Source organism: Carcharodon carcharias, chromosome 15, assembly GCF_017639515.1.
Source record: "Carcharodon carcharias isolate sCarCar2 chromosome 15, sCarCar2.pri, whole genome shotgun sequence".
NCBI lineage: Eukaryota > Metazoa > Chordata > Chondrichthyes > Lamniformes > Lamnidae > Carcharodon > Carcharodon carcharias.
Window position 1 is genome coordinate 3,615,849 of NC_054481.1, and position 18,476 is coordinate 3,634,324.

The 18,476-nt window shown below is 45.8% G+C and overlaps 1 protein-coding gene across 2 annotated transcripts; it reads left to right on the plus strand.

Annotated features, from left to right (window-relative positions):
• Positions 1 to 1,348: 1,348 nt before the first annotated feature.
• LOC121287794 (40S ribosomal protein S15a) lies at positions 1,349 to 10,823 on the plus strand. 2 transcript variants are annotated; one of them, XM_041205715.1, is made up of 5 exons: positions 1,349 to 1,458; positions 3,203 to 3,340; positions 3,742 to 3,821; positions 4,255 to 4,340; positions 10,694 to 10,823. In XM_041205715.1, the coding sequence occupies exons 2-5, from the start codon at positions 3,208 to 3,210 to the stop codon at positions 10,785 to 10,787; spliced, it is 393 nt and encodes a 130-aa protein (XP_041061649.1). In that variant the 5' UTR covers positions 1,349 to 1,458; positions 3,203 to 3,207; the 3' UTR covers positions 10,788 to 10,823. The 2 variants fall into 2 exon arrangements, with proteins under 2 accessions (XP_041061649.1, XP_041061650.1); XM_041205716.1 differs by having other exon boundaries at positions 1,424 to 1,549.
• The last annotated feature ends 7,653 nt before the right edge of the window (positions 10,824 to 18,476 follow it).

Below are 18,476 nucleotides of genomic sequence, written 5' to 3' on the forward strand. Positions count from 1 at the left end.
AATTTAGAATTGTCAGAAGCCCAGATCTTTTAAAAAAAAAGTAATTTAGAATTGTCAGAAGCCCAGACTTTTAAAAAAAAGTAATTTAGAATTGTCGAAGCCGATTTAAAAAAAAGAATTTAAATTTCAGAAGCCCAGATCTTTTAAAAAAAAAAGTAATTTAGAATTGTCAGAAGCCCAGATCTTTTAAAAAAAAAGTAATTTAGAATTGTCAGAAGCCCAGATCTTTTAAAAAAAAAAGTAATTTAGAATTGTCAGAAGCCCAGATCTTTTAAAAAAAAAGTAATTTAGAATTGTCAGAAGCCCAGATCTTTTAAAAAAAAGTAACTTTAGAATTGTTCAGAAGACCAGATCATTTAAATAAAAAGTACTTTAGAATTGTCAGAAGCCCAGATCTTTTAAAAAAAAGTAATTTAGAATTGTCAGAAGCCCAGATCTTTTAAAAAAAAAAGTAATTTAGAATTGTCAGAAGCCCAGCTCTTTTGAAAAAAGTAATTTAGAATTGTCAGAAGAACCCAGATCTTTTAAAAAAGTAATTTTAGAAAAGTCTTTTAAAATATAAAAATTAGAATTGTCCAGAATCCCAGATCCTTTTAAAAAAAATAATTTAGATTTGTCAGAAGCCCAGATCTTTTAAAAAGTAATTTAGAATTTGTCAGAAGCCCAGATCTTTTTAAAAAAAAAGTAATTTAGAATTGTCAGAAGGCCCAGATCTTTTAAAAAAAGTAATTTAGAATTGTCAGAAGCCCAGATCTTTTAAAAAAAAGTATTTAGAATTGTCAGAAGCCCAGATCTTTTAAAAAAAAGTAATTTAGAATTGTCAGAAGCCCAGATCTTTTAAAAAAAAAGTAATTTAGAATTGTCAGAAGCCCAGATCTTTTTTTAAAAAAAAAGTAATTTAGAATTTTTTCTTTTAAAAATTGCAATAATTTCCCGCCTTGCTGCTTATAAGTTTTGGGGTTTTGTTTTAAAAAAGAAAAGCCCAATCTGGAATCGGTCTGTGAGGAGTTTGGGGAATTCTGTCCAAAAAAAAAATGTAAACTATTTAAATGGTGAAAAGTCGAGATTGTTTTTGAGGGAAGGGTTCGAACTGTGGGTGACTTTGCATTTATCCCCGCACACCTTGAATTTGAATTGCGCCCTTGCTGCTGTCTCACCAACATTAGAGTTAAACAGGAGCCCGGGAGGCCCGAGGCACAGGCCCAGGCCCAGGCCCAGGCCCAGGCCCAGGCCGCCGCCGCCGTTGCTATGTTACCAGGTCTGTTTGATCGCACCCGAGCTATCGAGCGAGCGGGCGGAGCGGGCGGAGCGGGAAATGAATGAGATCGATGGTGGATTCATCGGATTGGAATCCGGCGGAGCGACCGCGAGACCTGGCGAGACCTCGCGAGACCTGGAAATGTCCCATCAGGCGCCGGGGCCCGCCGCTTCCTCCTCTTTCGCCATATTGACGACGCGGTAAGATGTCGGCAGCGCCGGGCTGGCGGTAACCCGTCGGATATCAGCGCCATCCTAAGGAGTGGTGTTGTTTGTTCCCATTTCGCTCCAAGTATGTGATGTGGGGATTCGTCCGATGGGACTATTGGAGAACGATTCGTGTGCCTTCGTTGTGAATATAGTGCTGGATTGTGCCCCCCCCCCCCCCCCCCCCCCACACCTCATCTCCTTTTCCCGGTTTAGGGAATTCCTTTCATGCGGGAGGCGGAGGCGGCTGCAGACCGGGGTTGAGCACTCGGGTTGCACAGGCCTCTTGGGGCCCGGCTGAGTTAGAGTCGCGGGGTGGGGGTTGGGTGGGAGAGCGATGCCTTTCCTGCAGCTGCCATGTCTCCCTTTGGCCTCAGTCCCGCCGTCCCGCCCGCTCTGGGGTTTGAGAGCTGGAGGCCGGCGTTGAGCGGGAGAATGTGGAATTAACTCGGCCACAGCTGTAACCTCACGTCCTCGCGTGTAGCTTTCCTGCCCCTGCAGCTCGCTCCAACTCAGCCAGCCCCTGGGGGATTGAGGATGAGTCGCTTCCACTCCGCTCTGAGGGGAGGGGGTGGGAGGAGAGGTGGGGGGGGGGTGGGGGGGTAGGAGGGAGAGGAGAGGGGGGTAGGAGGGAGAGGAGAGGGGGGTAGGAGGGAGAGGAGAGGGGGGGATAGGAGGGAGAGGAGAGGGGGATAGGAGGGAGAGGAGAGGGGGGTAGGAGGGAGAGGAGAGGGGGGGATAGGAGGGAGAGGAGAGGGGGGATAGGAGGGAGAGGAGAGGGGGGGATAGGAGGGAGAGGAGAGGGGGGGATAGGAGGGAGAGGAGAGGGGGGTAGGAGGGAGAGGAGAGGGGGGTAGGAGGGAGAGGAGAGGGGGATAGGAGGGAGAGGAGGGGGGGGATAGGAGGGAGAGGAGAGGGGGGGATAGGAGGGAGAGGAGAGGGGGGGATAGGAGGGAGAGGAGAGGGGGGTAGGAGGGAGAGGAGAGGGGGGGATAGGAGGGAGAGGAGAGGGGGGTAGGAGGGAGAGGAGAGGGGGGGATAGGAGGGAGAGGAGAGGGGGGGATAGGAGGGAGAGGAGAGGGGGATAGGAGGGAGAGGAGAGGGGGGTAGGAGGGAGAGGAGAGGGGGGATAGGAGGGAGAGGAGAGGGGGGGATAGGAGGGAGAGGAGAGGGGGGTAGGAGGGAGAGGAGAGGGGGGGATAGGAGGGGGGGGGGATAGGGAGAGGAGGGGGGGGGATAGGGAGAGGAGAGGGGGGTAGGAGGGAGAGGAGAGGGGGGGATAGGAGGGAGAGGAGAGGGGGGGATAAGAGGGAGAGGAGAGGGGGGGGGTAGGAGGGAGAGGAGAGGGGGGGGTAGGAGGGAGAGGAGAGGGGGGTAGGAGGGAGAGGAGAGGGGGGGTAGGAGGGAGAGGAGAGGGGGGGGTAGGAGGGAGAGGAGAGGGGGGGGTAGGAGGGAGAGGAGAGAGGAGGGTAGGAGGCAGAAGAGAGGGGGGTAGGAGGCAGAAGAGAGGGGGGTAGGAGGGAGGGGAGAGGGGGGTAGGAGTAAGAGGGTGGGGGTGGGAGGAGGAGGGGGTAGGTTCTGAGATGGCTGATGGGTCCAGTGTCTGACCTGTAGCCTCTCCTGCCACATGGGGGGCTCGAAGGGGTGTGTGCGTTTTGTAGGGGGGTGGGGTTATGTTGAAGAAAGCCGCAGGTGACATGCCGGAGCAACACCTGTAACCTGTTCCCTTCCTTCTCAGGCATCATGGTGCGCATGAATGTTCTCGCCGATGCCCTTACAAGCATCAACAACGCAGAGAAACGTGGAAAACGGCAGGTTCTCATCCGACCATGCTCCAAAGTGATCGTGAGATTCCTGACTGTAATGATGAAGCATGGTGAGATGATTATATTTTGTCCTGTTTTGTTCAAAATACATTGTGTTATTACCACTGAAATGCTGTAAGTCTCTGGGGCATGCATTTGGTACAACGAAGCTGCAGTTGCTCACACTGGGGCTTGAGAGACCTAAACCATTCATTCTCTTGAAACCATTCTGTTTCTGGTAGCCTAGAAAGGGGACGGACATCCTGCAATGTTTTAGGCTGATAGCTCTTGAATTGTCATCCTTTTGATCCAGCTCAGCTAAATTTTGCATAACGTACTGCTTTTTACAGTAAATATGGGAGATGTTTTGTAACCCTTGAGCCAGGACTATCATTTGGAAAATTTTTGGCAAGATATTTATAAGACATTGGGTGATTTCTTAGACTTAAAAACATGTGTTTTTTATTTACAGGCTACATTGGAGAGTTTGAGATTATTGATGACCACAGGGGTGGGAAAATAGTTGTCAATCTCACAGGCAGACTGAACAAGGTAAAGAATAGATCTCTCTCAATGTATGTATTTAACCAGTTGTGGAATCATGCCCTTTCTGTAACTTTTATTATGAAGAGTAACCACTTCTGTGATTGTCCGAGGAAGCGTGATTGCTTTCATATTCCTCTGCTCACTCAATATTTAAGACAAACCGTAGTATTTTTCCTCCTTCATGGGCCATTCAAATGATTTTCCTTATCTTTACTACTTGTGGAAAGTCAAACTTTCTTGCTATCTCTAAAAGGCAGTCAGTTTGTCCACGACATCCTCCTCAAAGCAGCAATGAGACAAAGACCAGCCAATCTGTTATGATTGTTGAAGGATAAATACTTGGATATTTAAATTGGTGTTTGTAAGTTCGGTGTAAAGCACTTTGTATGTATCTTGTAATGTAACCTGGCTTAAAGCTTTGTTTCTTGTTCCCTAATAGTGCGGTGTCATTAGCCCCAGATTCGATGTTCAAGTAAAGGAACTAGAAAGGTGGCAGAACGGTCTCCTGCCTTCTCGTCAGTTTGGGTAAGTGTGACCATGGGCTCTTGAATATAGAAAATCCAGACAGATGTTCCTAGCCAGTGACTGAATTGGGTGAAGCTCTGATGTTAGTTTTCATACCATGCTTCCCATTGTTTAATGATTAATTAGCCTGTCCCTGGGGAGCTTTTTGCTTTGGAGTTTTTGCCTTCATTTTGACCTTCGGCAGCCAAATCCGTACACACTAGCCAGTGAGGGGTGCAGCTTGCTTTGGAGACCAGACTGGGGATAGGGTTGCACCACCTGGCTAACATTCTTTTTTCAAAACAAAGTGTATAGATGAGTCTGGGAGCTATTCAAAGTATGTTTGAGTTGAAACTTGCTGTAAAATTGTGTGCTTACTTGTCAAACTTACAGAAAGGTCCAGTGACTCAGATTTAATGGGTACCAGTAGTCCCTGGTACCACCACAGTGTTAGGTCAATTGTTTCATCCAGCCTGTAAACATAATCTATCTTCTGAAGAGAGACGAATAAAAGATGCAAGGGGTTGAGGAATTTGAAATTCCTCTGGCCGCCACTTTCCCCTCAATTGTACAAACTCTAAGACTGAAGTAACTGATGGGTAATTAGTTCTCCCCTTGCCTTCTATAACTGGCCTCTTGGGTACCCCTTGTTTTATTTTTAAATGCTTGCAGTGAATCCAGGCTTTCTGCATTAGTAATTATACCAAAGGTGTTTGGCCTTTTTTTAAAGAAACCACTTCCTACCATTTAACCTAACTGAGTTTTTTTGTACTCTGGTCACTTTGCTGGACTGAGTTATTCTCCTGAGAATCTATTCCCTCTGTTTCTTTTTGAAAAATCTCAGTCCTGTCACCTTAACTTGCATACTAAACCAAGGGGAGAAAAGACTTCAGTTCCCTGAATCTGTTCATTTCCTTTCAGGCTCCTTTTTTGCTTTTCCAAGCACAATACCTTCCATCAACCCGAATACATCAGAAGCCTAACTGATTTCATTCTTGGGTTTTGATTTCTCTTAAAACACTGACGCTACATGGGCATCTCCAGTCCACGGGAGAAATTCCAGACTTTAGTGGACCCAGGATTATTGCATTTGGTTCCTCAGGCTGACCTCCCTTAATCAGAGCCAATTTCTGCATTGACTTCCAAGGATTTAATTCTCTCATGAATGAGAGTCATGATTTGTTCTATTGATGATTTCCCATTTTGCAGTGCTGGATAACAAGTCAGGTGTCTTCCCTCATGTGCTGCCACCCCACACCATCTTTCTACTATAGTGACCCAATTGCTGTTTGACCTTAGCACAAACTTCTGATCAATATAATGTTCCTTACCCCAACCCCCTGTACACTCCACCCCAATCCAAATGAAGGGAATCATAACTGCTGCTGATTGGGATGTGTGTGGATGATTCTATCCCTGCATTGTATGCTACAGTTTTATAGAACCTGTTATATTTTATGAAGCCTACTTACATGTAAATAGATAATCATGCATTGACTATACAAATGCACTGTGTTCTTGGCAGGATATAGTAAACATAAAGAAATAGGAGCAGGAGACGACCCAAGTGCCAGAGCCTATTCTACCATTCAATATGATCAAGGCTGATCTTTGGCTTCAACTCCACTTTCCTTCCTGCTCCCCATGTCTCTTAACTCCCCGAGATCAAAGACCTGGCTAACTCAGCCTTAAATATATTCAACGATGGAGCATCCACAACCTTGAGTAGAGAGTTCAAAAGGCTCTCAGCCCTTGGAAGTGAAGACATTTCTCCTCATCTCTGTCTGAAATTGTTGGCTCCTTAACTGGAACTGTGCTCCCTTGTTCCAGATTCCTTTTTGTCAGGCTACTCATTTTCAGAGTTTCGGCTGTAGTGATGAAGTTTGATCAGTTGGACAGGATTTGGATAAATAGCGGATGGAGCGTGAAGTCTCACGCGGAAGTTCAGACCGTGGGTGTGAAGTGGAGATGTAGCTCTTCATGTTGTGCATTGTTCAGCTTCCGGATTTTTTGGCTTCAACTTGTTCAAACAAAGCTTTTGAGCAGCAAAGTCTAGCTCAGTTAGAGTGCTGTATACAGAAAGATTAACTGATCAGTGCTGTTCTTGTGTAGACCCAGCTTTAGACATTCATGCTGATTGTGCACATTCTACCACTTCAGTATTTATGTAATACACTAACCCGGCCTTTGTCTAATTTTATTCATTTTTTTTCCAATTGTGTCAACTGACAGGCATGGAGTAGTGTCCTTGATCAGCAAGCTGTACCTGCCCAAATATTGACAAACCTATGCTGGGTATTTTATGGGTATTCACAGACTTCTTCTGGCCCCCGCCCCAAATCCCCAACACAATAACCTTAGCACATATTGATGCCCTGAAGAAATTCAACCTCTTAGATGCTTTCTGATTTCGCTTCAGTGATCTTTGGGTAAAATTTTATTTATTCATTGACATGATCTGGGTGTCACTGGCTGGGCCATCAGTTATTGTCCATCCCTAATTGACCTTGAGAAGGTGGTGATGAGCTGCCTTCTTGAACCGCTGCAGTCCATGTGGTCTAGATACACCCACAGTGCTGTTAGAAGTGAGTTCCAGGATTTTGACCCAGTGACAGTGAAGGAACAGCGATATTTTTCAAAGTCAGGATGATAAGTGGCTTGGAGAGATGATGGTGGTGTTCCCATGTCTCTGCTGCCCTTGTCCTTCGAGATGGTAGGAGTTGTGGATCGAAAGGTGCTGTCTGAGGAGCTTTGAGTTCCTGCAGTGCATTTTGTAGATGGTACACACTGTTGCCACTGTTGGTTGGCAGTGGAGGGAGTGAATGAATGTGGATGTGGTATCAATCAAGCAGGCTGCTTTGTCCTAGACGGTGTCAAGCTTCTTCAGTGTTGTTGGAGCTGCATTCATCCATGCAACTGGAGAGTATTCCACCACACTCCTGACTTGTGCCTTGCAAATGGTGGACAAGCTTTGGTGAGTCAGGTGGTGAGTTACTCATTGCAGGATTCCTAGCTTCTGAATTGCTTTTGTAGCCACAGTATTTATATGGCTAGCCCAATTCAGTTTCTGGTCAATGGTAACCCCCAGGATGTTGATAGCGGCGGATTTTGCGATGATAATGCCATTGAATGTCATGGGGTGATGGTTAGATTCTCTAGTTGGATGTGGTCATTGCCTGGCACTTGTCTGGCTGGAATGTTACTTGCCACTTGTCAGTTCAAACCTGGATATTGTCCAGGTCTTGCTGCATTTGTACATGGCCTGCTTCAGTATTTGAGGACTTGTGAATGGTGCTGAACATTGTGCAATCATCAGCGAACATCCCCACTTCTGACCTTGTGATGGAAGGAAGGTCATTGATGAAGCAGCTGAAGATGGTTAGGCTGAGGACACTACCCTGAGGAACTCCTGCAGTGATGTCCTGGAACTGAGGTGCCTGGCCTCCAACAACCACAACTGTCTTCCTTTCTGCTGGGTATGACTCCAACCGGTGGAGAGTTTTCATCCTAATTCCCATTGACTCCAGTTTTGCTAGGGCTCCTTGATGCCACACTGTCAAATGCGGCCTTGATGTCAAGGGCAGTCACTCTCACCTCACCTCTGGAGTTCAGCTCTTTTGTCAATGTTTGTTTGAACCAAGGCTGTGATGAGGTCAGGAGCTGAGTGGACCTGGTGGAACCCAAACTGGGCATCAGTGAGCAGGTTATTGCTAAGCAAGTGCCGCTTGATAGCACTGATGATGACCCCTTCCATTACTGATGATGGAGAGTAGACTGGGGCAGTAATTGGCCTGGTTGAATTTGTTCTGCTCTTTGTACAGGACATACCTGGGCAATTTTCCATATAGCAAGGTAGATGCCAGTGTTGTAGCAGTACTGGAACTGCTTGGCTAGGGGCGTGGCAAGTTCTGGAGCACAAGTCTTCACTATTGCTGGAATATTGTCAGGCCCCACAGCCTTTGCAATGTCCAGTGCCTTCAGTCATTTCTTGATAGCACATGGAGTGAATCAAATTGGCTGAGGATTGTTACAAGTGCTTCAGCCTTATCTTATGTACTGCTGTGCTGGGCTCCCCCATCATTGAGGATGGGGATATGTGTGGCGCCTCCTCCTCCAGTGAGTTGTTTAATTGTCCACCATCATTCTCAACTGGATGTGGCAGGACTGCACAGCTTAGATCTGATCTGTTGGTTGTGAGATCGCTTAACTTTGCCCATCACTTGCTGCTTATGCTGTTTGGCATGCAAGTTTTGCCAGGTTGACGCCTCATTTTTAGGTATGCCTGGTGTTGCTCTTGGCATTCCCTCCTGCACTCTTCATTGAACCAGGGGTGATCCTCTGGCTTGGTGGTAGCGTTAGAGTGGGGGAAATGCCAGGCCATGAGGTTACAGCTTGCAGTTGAGTACAATTCTGCTGCTGATGGCCCACAGCGCCTCATGGATGCTCAGTCTTGAGTTGTTAGATCTGTTCAAAATCTGTCCAGTTTAGCATGGTTTTGGGTCACTCAACACGATGGAGGATGTTCGTAATGTGAAGATGGTACTTCGTCTCCACACGGACTGAGTTGGTGACTCCTACTGATGCTGGGGACAAATGGATTTGCAGCAGGTAGGTTGATGAGGATTAGGTGAAGTAAGTTTTTTTTGCTCTTGGTTCGCTCAGCAACAGCCACAGACCCAGTCCAGCAGCTATGACCTTCAGGATTCACCAGCTCGGTCTGCTGTGCTACCTAACCACTCTTGGTGTTGACATTGAAATCGCCCACTCAGGGCACATTCTGTGCCCTTGCCACCCTCAGTGCTTCCTCCAAGTTGTGTTCAACATGGAGGAGCACTGATTCAACAGCTGAGGGAGGGCGGTACATGGTAATCAGCAGGTTTCCTTGCCCATGTTTGACCTGATGTCATGAGACTTCATGGAGTCCGGAGTCAATGCTGAGGACTCCCAGGGCAACTCCCTCCTGACTGTATACCACTGTGCCGCCACCTCTGCTGGGCCTGCCCTGTCGGTGGGACAGGACATACCCAGGGATGTTGATGTTGGTGTCTGGGACATGATCTGTAAGATATGATTCCATGAATATGACTGTCAGGCTGTTGCTTGACTAGTCTGTGAGACAACTCTCCCAATTTTGGTATAAGCGTTCAGATGGAGGACTTCACAGGATTGACAGGGCTGGGTTTGTTGTTTTTGGTGCTTAGGTCAATGCTGGGTGGTCCGCCCAGTTTCATTACTTTTTAGCAGTGCCTTGCTCGGCCATTTCAGAGGGCATTTGAATCCACCGCATTCCTAAGGATCTGAAGTTACGTGTAGGCCAGACCAGGTGGTGATGGCAGATTTCCTCCCTAAAGTCCATTAGTGAACCAGTTAGGATTTTACGACAATCGTCAATGATTTCAAGGTCATCAGGCTTTTAATTGGAGATTTTTATTGAATTAAAATTCCACCATCTGCTGTGGTGGAGCATTGCCCTGGGTCTGTGGATTACCAGCCCAGTGACGCTATCACTACGCCACCACCACCTTTCCATGGCATGATTCCATGTTCACTTTTTCTACTCTGCACTTTTCTAATGGGGTTACTAAAAATGTTTGGCTGTGCTGTACCTGCAGCAATGCTGTATACTTCACTGCAGAGAGAATCTACTGTCAATCCGTGAGGATTGATTGTCAAATTCAATGGGAAAAAATGACAAGACAGGAAAACTAGCTGTAATTCTAAGTTAAAACTCGTCATTTTAGTCATGAGTGAGGTTCTGATAAGTGAAGTGAATCTGCTGCAGTATCTGAGCATTGAGTTTTCTTTTTTAGTCATTAGGACTAAACTTTGGTTGTACTTGAGATGAATTTCTGAAGATTATGGAAGAGGGTAGGAATTAATTTCACTCTCAATCTGAGAGATTTTAGACACTCAATCTAAAATCTGCAGTTTTCTTCAGTCTATCTACAGAGTAAGATTGGCTGAGGTGTGTAGTTTTAACTCGCATTGAAGTTCTTGGAAACAAACCAAGATTCCGTTGTAGAAGCTGCAAAGCCACTTGTTAAATTGGTTCAATCAGACCTTTTCTCAGGAAGCAGTTTGGAATGTTTTTGGCAATATTTAGGATAGTGCCAACCATTATGATTTAACTGCTCTTTGTGGGATGGTTAAAGCCTGGTTTTGCAGACATTTCTGCAGAAGCCCAATCAAACATGTTCTAGATTGTGTAATGGCTAAACTTGATACTGTTGCATATTAACATAATGTATTCTGGGTGATTGGACAAATTCACAAACATTCCTGACAACGGTGACAAAAGATTGCTTTCGATTTTGAAATGTTAATTCAAGTGGTTAAGATTTCAGCTTAATGGATGTAATTTTTTTAAATGATAGGTACCTCGTTCTAACGACCTCAGCTGGCATCATGGACCATGAAGAGGCCAAGCGAAAACATACAGGAGGAAAAATCCTAGGATTCTTTTTCTAAAACTTAATACCAGTCTATAATAAAACATTGAAACCATTTATTTTGTTGTCTTTTAAGTCAGACTGAATTGATATCCAGAGCAAGTGGAAGGATTTTTGGCTGTTTTTGGATACCTAAATTTTGAGCATATTATTGCAGACTTGGCAAGAAAGATCACTGAGAACTTTCACTTTAGGTTTTGCATTCAAACGTGAATTAGGAGCAGGAGTAGGCTGCTTTGCCGTTCAATAAGATCATGACCTGATTATTAGCCTCAACTCCACATTCCTGTCTACCTCTGGTTAATCTTTCACTCCCTTGCTTATCTAGAATCTATTTACCTCTACATTTAAAAACACTCAAAGGCTCTGCCTTTTGAAAAAGAATGTCCCCATTCCGTCCAAGATTGTGGCCCCTGGAGCCACTGCTAAAAATGTTGGTCAGCGGGTATGTGAAATTGAAGATTCTGTAAGGGTGGGTCCTCCAATCACAGGCTGTTAGTCGCCCCTAATTGTTGCTGATAGGCTCACTAAGCAAATGTGGGAAAGAAACAGTCTGAGTGGGCAAGCAGCAATCATTGGTGGAGGTAAGTTTTGGGGCAGAAGATGATCTTGTGGGGAGCAAGAGGCATTCTGCGGTTGGGGGTGGTGGAGTTAAGGTGTTACAGCAGGCCTGGTTGGAGAGTGAGGGGCCGTCAAGAGAAGGTGCTGTGGGGGGCTGGTGGAAGGAAGCGAAGGTGGGGGTGGTGGGTACAGTAGAGGTAAGAGAGGGTGGAGAGGGAAGTCATGACCAGGCCGTGTGTTTCACCCCTCTCGTTGTAAAGAAAAACCAGTTCTGTTGAAGGGTCACGAGGACTCGAAACGTCAACTCTTTTCTTCTCTGCCGATGCTGCCAGACCTGCTGAGTTTTTCCAGGTAATTCTGTTTTTGTTTTGGGTTTCCAGCATCCACAGTTTTTTGTTTTTATCAGTATGTATGAGTGGGTGGGTGAATAAGTCACTCCCTGTCTCATCAATCTGTTAGCCTCATCCCTACAAACCAAACCACTCTCTGGGTGAGGCTGAGTGAGCAAGCGGGACATAAACTCTCATGCACCCTCATGTCATTTTTATCAATTTATTGCTTTTGTTTTTGCTCAGTAAGTTTTTTCATACTCTTGAAATTCATGTATCTTTCTGAAATCTTGGCCTTGAGCGAGGGGGAAAAATGGAAATGTGGCTCTCTAGGCAGAAAGTTTCGATGAGCCTGTACTAGATGCTCAAGAGGAAACACCCTTTCCACATCCACCCTTCAGGGTCTTGTATGTTTCAATTGAGTCACCTCTTACTCTTCTAAACTCCAGTGGATACAAGCCTAACCTGTCCAACTTTCCTCATAAAACACCCTGCCTGTTCCAGGAATTAGTCTAGTAAGTCTCCAAACTGCTTCTAAAACATTTATTTACATCCTTAAATAAGGAGACCAATACTGTACACAATACCCCACTTGTGGTCTCACCAACGTCCTGCATAACTTCCCTATTTTTGTAATCAACTCTCAACGGACGATAACATTCTATTAGCTTTCCTCGTTACTTGCTGTTCTTGGATACAAATATTCATGCACTATGACACCCAGATCTGCAGTCTCATCATTTAGATAATTGTTATTTTTTTCTTCCTGCCAAACTGGAAAATTTGTCATTTTCCCGCATTTTACTCCATTTGCCAGATCTTTGCTCACTTACTTAACCTACATATTCCTTTATAGTGTCCTCACGCCCTCTTCACAACTTATTTTCCTGTCTATCTTTGTGTCATCAGCAAATTTAGCAACCATATAATCAGCCCCTTCATCCAAGTTATTTATCTAAATTATAAAAGGTCGAGGTCCCAGAACTGACCCCTGTGGCACACATATTGTCAACCAGAAAATAGCCCATTTATGCCTATTGTTTCCTTCAGCTATCTAATCTATCCATGCCAGTATATTACCCCTTACACAATGTGCCTTTATTTTATGCAATAACATTTGATGTGGCACCTTATCAATTGCCTTCTGGATATCTAAGCATAGTGCACCCATCGGCTCCCCTTTACTAACAGCACATGTTACTTTAAAGAACCCCAATGAATTGGTTATACACGATTTCCCTTTCCATGTTGACTGCCTGGTTACCTTAAATTTTGCGAAGTGTGCTACTGTAACATCTTTAATAACAGCTTTCAACATTTTCCCTATGGCATGTTAAGCATACTGGCCTATAGCTTCCTGCTTTCTGTGTCTCCCTTTTGAATAAAGGAGTTACATTTGCTATTTTGCAATCTCATGGAACCTTCCCCGAATCTAGGGAATTTTAGAAAGTTAAAGCCAACACAAACTATCTCAGTGGACACTTTTAAGACTCTAGGATGAAGTCCATCAAGACTTGGGGATTTATCAGCCCGCAGCTCCAGCAATTTGCTTGGTGCCATGCCCCTGGTGATGGTGATTTTCTTACATTCCAATCAATCCAGTTGTACTCCCAAGAATCTTCTCTCCAGTGATTATCTCTGGACATCTCAAGAATATCTTATTTTTAATCTCTAAACATGAGCCCATCCGAAACGATTACCTGCATTCTAAATTGGCATGTCCTGCCCACCCATCACCCTTGTGGTTGCTGACTAACATCAGCAACACTTGGTTCTTTATATTTAATTGTACATACGTTGAATTCACCTTTGTTATCAAAGCTCCCTGTGCCAACATTCCAATTCTGACTTCTTGCATGCTCCCCCATTATGTTCACTCAACCATTGGCACCAGTGACTTCAGCTGCTTGACCTTTCTACTCCTTAAAGCTTCTTTAAAAGCCTACCTCTGGCCAAGCTATTTGGTCACATGTCCTGATTCAGGGAAGGTTCCATAAGATTGAAAAATAGCAAATGTAACTCCTTTATTCAAAACGAGAGACAGACAGAAAACGGGAAACTATAGGCCAGTATGCTTAACATCTGTCACAGAGAAAATGTTGAAAGCTGTTATTAAAGACGTTATAATAGGACACTTCGAAAAATTCAAGGTAACCAGGCAGAGTCAACATGGCAAGGGAAATCATGTTTAACCAATTCATTGAAGTTCTTTAAAGTAATGTGTGCTGTTGGTAAAGGAGAAATAGAGAAGCCTATAGACATTGTACTCTTTTTTAAGAATCAGTCCAAGGACCAAGACCAAGCTTTCTATCCCATCACCATCCCCCCAAATTAGAGAAACAGTTTGTCTCGTGGACAAGTTGGAGTCTACTGCCTTTAATCCCACTTGGCTTTGCATTAAACTTTGCTCTGTTGTGTTTGTTATTGATCACTGTTGAAACTAAATACTTTGGCAATGTTACGGTCAGTTGAGGAGGAGTGAACTGGTTCCCCTCTATTCAGCCTCGTCGTTAGCTCATAACAAAGATTTTTAAATTTCTAAAACAAGAACTGAATTACCTGGCAAAACTCAGCAGGTCTGGCAGCATTGGCGGAGAAGAAAAGAGTTGATGTTTCTAGTCCTCATGACCCTTCAACAGAACTAGGTGAATCCAAGGAGAGGGGTGTAATATAAGCTGATTTAAGGTGGGGGTGGGGGGAGAGAAGTGGAGGGGGGGGGGGTGGGTGGTGTGGTTGTAGGGACAAGCAAGCAGTGATAGGAGCAGATAATCAAAAGATGTCACAGACAAAAGAACACAGGTGTTGAAGTTGGTGATATCTAAACGAATGTGCTACTTAAGAATGGATGGTAGGGCACTCAAGGTATAGCTCTAGTTGGGGTGGGGGGAGCATAAAAGATTTAAAAATAATGGAAATAGGTGGGAAAAGAAAAATCTATATTCACCCCTTTCACTCCTCTCCTTGGATTCACCTAGTTCTGTTGAAGGGTCATGAGGACTTGAAACGTCAACTCTTTTCTTCTCCGCCGATGCTGCCAGACCGGCTGAGTTTTTCCAGGTAATTCTGTTTTTGTTTTGGATTTCCAGCATCCGCAGTTTTTTTGTTTTTATCTCTGTGTTTAATTGACTGCCACTCCTCTTCAAGAAATGCCTACCTCTTGAAGAAGTTTTGTTCGTCTCTGCGACAAGATTTCCGTATCTCTCTTTTGCTTTGTTCACCTTCATTGCTTTCCATTTCTCTTCTGGTGTTTGACAAGGTGTTTACTAAAACCCGCTTTCACAGCCATATCTCCTTTCTCAGTGACTGTCTCCGCCTCCGACTTACCCCACGTGGATTTCAACTGAAATTCCACCCCTCATGTTTCGAACCCACCCAGGATTACAGGTATCTCCGGGACATAAAACGTTTCTCGGACTGCTGTTCCCATCACATTCTGAGATCCACACTCGGTGCCATGCGCCGCCATATGAACACACTCGACCTCTCCCTCCAGCAGCACCACCGTACCCTTTTTCAAAGCTGCGCGTGCCCCCAGTTTCATTTTATTCTTTGTCTCATCCGACGCCTCAACAAGAAACTTTTTCTCTTTCTCTCAAGTGCTAAGGGATGCAAGCTCCAACAACTCATCGACACCAACACCCATCTAGGACCCTCCACCCCGGCCTGTCCCTCCGTCCCCACCCCATCTTCCAATCCCAGCCCCAGCCGTGTATTCACTATACCCCCTGACCTTCCCCTCTCCGATGCTGAACGTTCAGTGCTCAGCAAAGGACTTAGTTTCATACCCTTACGCCCTCACCTCAATGAATTTTGGGCTCGGCATGATGCTGAACTCTTCTTCCACCGTCTTCGTCTCCGGGCTCACTTCTTTGGGCAGGAGTCCTCTCCCAGTTCAACGGATCCTTTCACCCACCTCCAATATTCTTCCTCCACCTGGATCCCTCCCTCTGGATTCTTACCTTCTCTTGATCTTTTCATTGAGAACTGTCGGCGCGACATTAGTCGTCTCAATTTCTCTGCTCCTCTCACCCATTCTAATCTCTCTCTGTCTCTCTCTCTGAACTTGCTGCACTCCGTTCTCTCAGGTCCAACCCTGACATTGTCATCAAACCCGCTGACAAGGGTGGTGCTGTTGTCTGGCGCACTGACCTCTATCTCGCGGAGGCTGAGCGTCAACTCACAGACACTTCCTCCTACCTCTCCTTGGACCATGACCCCACCACTGAACATCAAGCCATTGTTTCCAGGACTGTCACTGACCTCATCTCCTCTGGGGATCTTCCTCCCACAGCTTCCAACCTGATAGTCGCCCAACCTCGGACGGCCCGCTTCTACCTCCTACCCAAAATCCACAACCAGAACTGTCCTGGTAGACCGATCGCTTCAGCTTGCTCCTGCCCCACAGAACTCATTTCTCGTTATCTTGACTCCCTTCTCTCTCCCCTTGTCCAGTCCCTTCCCACCTACATCCGTGATTCCTCTGACACCTTACGTCACATCAACAATTTCCAGTTCCCTGGCCCCAACTGCTTCCTCTTCACCATGGACGTCCAATCCCTCTACACCTCCATCCCCCACCAGGATGGTCTGAGGGCCCTTAGCTTCTTCCTCGAACAGAGGCCCGAACAATCCCCATCCACCACTACTCTCGCCCGTCTGGCTGAACTTGTTCTCATATTGAACAATTTCTCCTTCAACTCCTCTCACTTCCTCCAAATAAAAGGTGTGGCTATGGGTACCCGCATGGGCCCCAGCTATACCTGTCTCTTATGGGGTATGTGCAACATTCCTTGTTCCAGTCCTACTCCAGCCCCCTTCCACAACTCTTTCTCCAGTACATCAATGATTACTTCGGTGCTGCTTCATGTTCTCGTTGGGACTTGGAAAAATATATTAATTTTGCTTCCAATCTCCACCTCTCCATCATTTTCACGTGGTCCATCTCTGACACTTCCCTTCCCTTCCTTGACCTCTCTGTCTCAATCTCTGGTGATAGACTGTCCACCAATATCCATTACAAACCTACCGACTCCCACAGCTACCTTGACTACAGCTCCTCACACCCCGCTCCCTGTAAGGACTCCATCCCATTCTCTCAGTTCCTTCACCTCCGTCGCATCTGTTCCGATGATGCTACCTTCAAAAACAGTTCCTCTGACACGTCCTCCTTCTTCCTTAACCGAGGTTTTCCACCCACGGTCGTTGACAGGGCCCTCGACTGTGTCCGGCCCATCTCCCGCACATCCACCCTCACGCCTTCTCCTCCCTCCCAGGACCATGATAGGGTCCCCCTTGTCCTCACTTATCACCCCACCACCCTCCGCATTCAAAGGATCATCCTCCGCCATTTCCGCCAACTCCAGCATGATGCCACCACCAAACACATCTTCCCTTCGCCTCGCCGGGCGGCATTCCGTAGGGATCATTCCCTCCGGGACACCCTGGTCCACTCCTCCATCACCCCCTACTCCTCAACCCCCACCTATGGCACCTCCCCATGCCCACGCAAAAGATGTAACACCTGCCCCTTCACTTCCTCTCTCCTCACCATCCAAGGGCCCAAACACTCCTTTCAAGTGAAGCAGCATTTCACTTGCATTTCCCCCAACTTAGTCTACTGCATTCGTTGCTCCCAATGTAGTCTCCTCTACATTGAAGAGACCAAACGTAAACTGGGCGACTGCTTTGCAGAACACCTTCGGTCTGTCCGCAAGAATGACCCAAACCTCCCTGTGGCTTGCCATTTTAACACTCCACCCTGGTCTCTTGCCCACATGTCTGTCCTTGGCTTGCTGCATTGTTCCAGTGACGCCCAACACAAACTGGAGGAACAGCACCTCATCTTCCGACTAGGCACTTTACAGCCTTCCGGACTGAATATCGAGTCCAACAACTTTAGGTCTTGAACTCCCTCCTCCATCCCCACCCCCTTTCTGTTTCTTCCCCCTTCCTTTTGTTTTTTCCAATAATTTATATAGATTTTTCTTTTCCCACCTATATCCATTATTTTTAAATCTTTTATGTTCCCCCGCCCCCACTAGAGCTATACCTTGAGTGCCCTACCAACCATTCTTAATTAGCACATTCGTTTAGATAATATCACCAACTTCAACTGTGTTCTTTTGTTCTTTTATCTGTGACATCTTTTGATTATCTGCTCCTATCACTGCTTGCTTGTCCCTACAACCACACCACCACCCCCCCCCACCGCCACCTTAAACCAGCTTATATTTCACCCAAAACAAAAACAGAATTACCTGGAAAAACTCAGCAGGTCTGGCAGCATCGGCGGAGAAGAAAAGAGTTGACGTTTCGAGTCCTCATGACCCTTCGACAGAACTTTGAATTATATTTATATTTATATTTATATTTCACCCTTCTCCTAAGATTCACTCAGTTCTGTTGAAGGGTCATGAGGACTCGAAACGTCAACTCTTTTCTTCTCCGCCGATGCTGCCAGACCTGCTAAGTTTTTCCAGGTAATTCTGTTTTTGTTTTGGATTTCCAGCATCCGCATGATTTTCTTGAGTCAAGGAAGGAGCAAATTTATTAGACATTAAACGAGGAAAAAAATAATAATGAATGTGATGTCACACACAGACGCAGGTTTCAAGTAAGGAAAGTTAGAGTCCAAATAAAAGTTGAAAGAAAATACAGTTAGAAGTCCTTTGCTCGTCTTTGAGGCATAGATTATTAAATATTGTAGCCAGTTGAAATTATCTGCTTCCCTGGAGCAGGTAAACGTAGATCTTGAAATCCCTACAAGATCTCGGTTAGTTGGTAGGTCTTGGGTCCTCTGATTTCTTGAACGGGCTGCT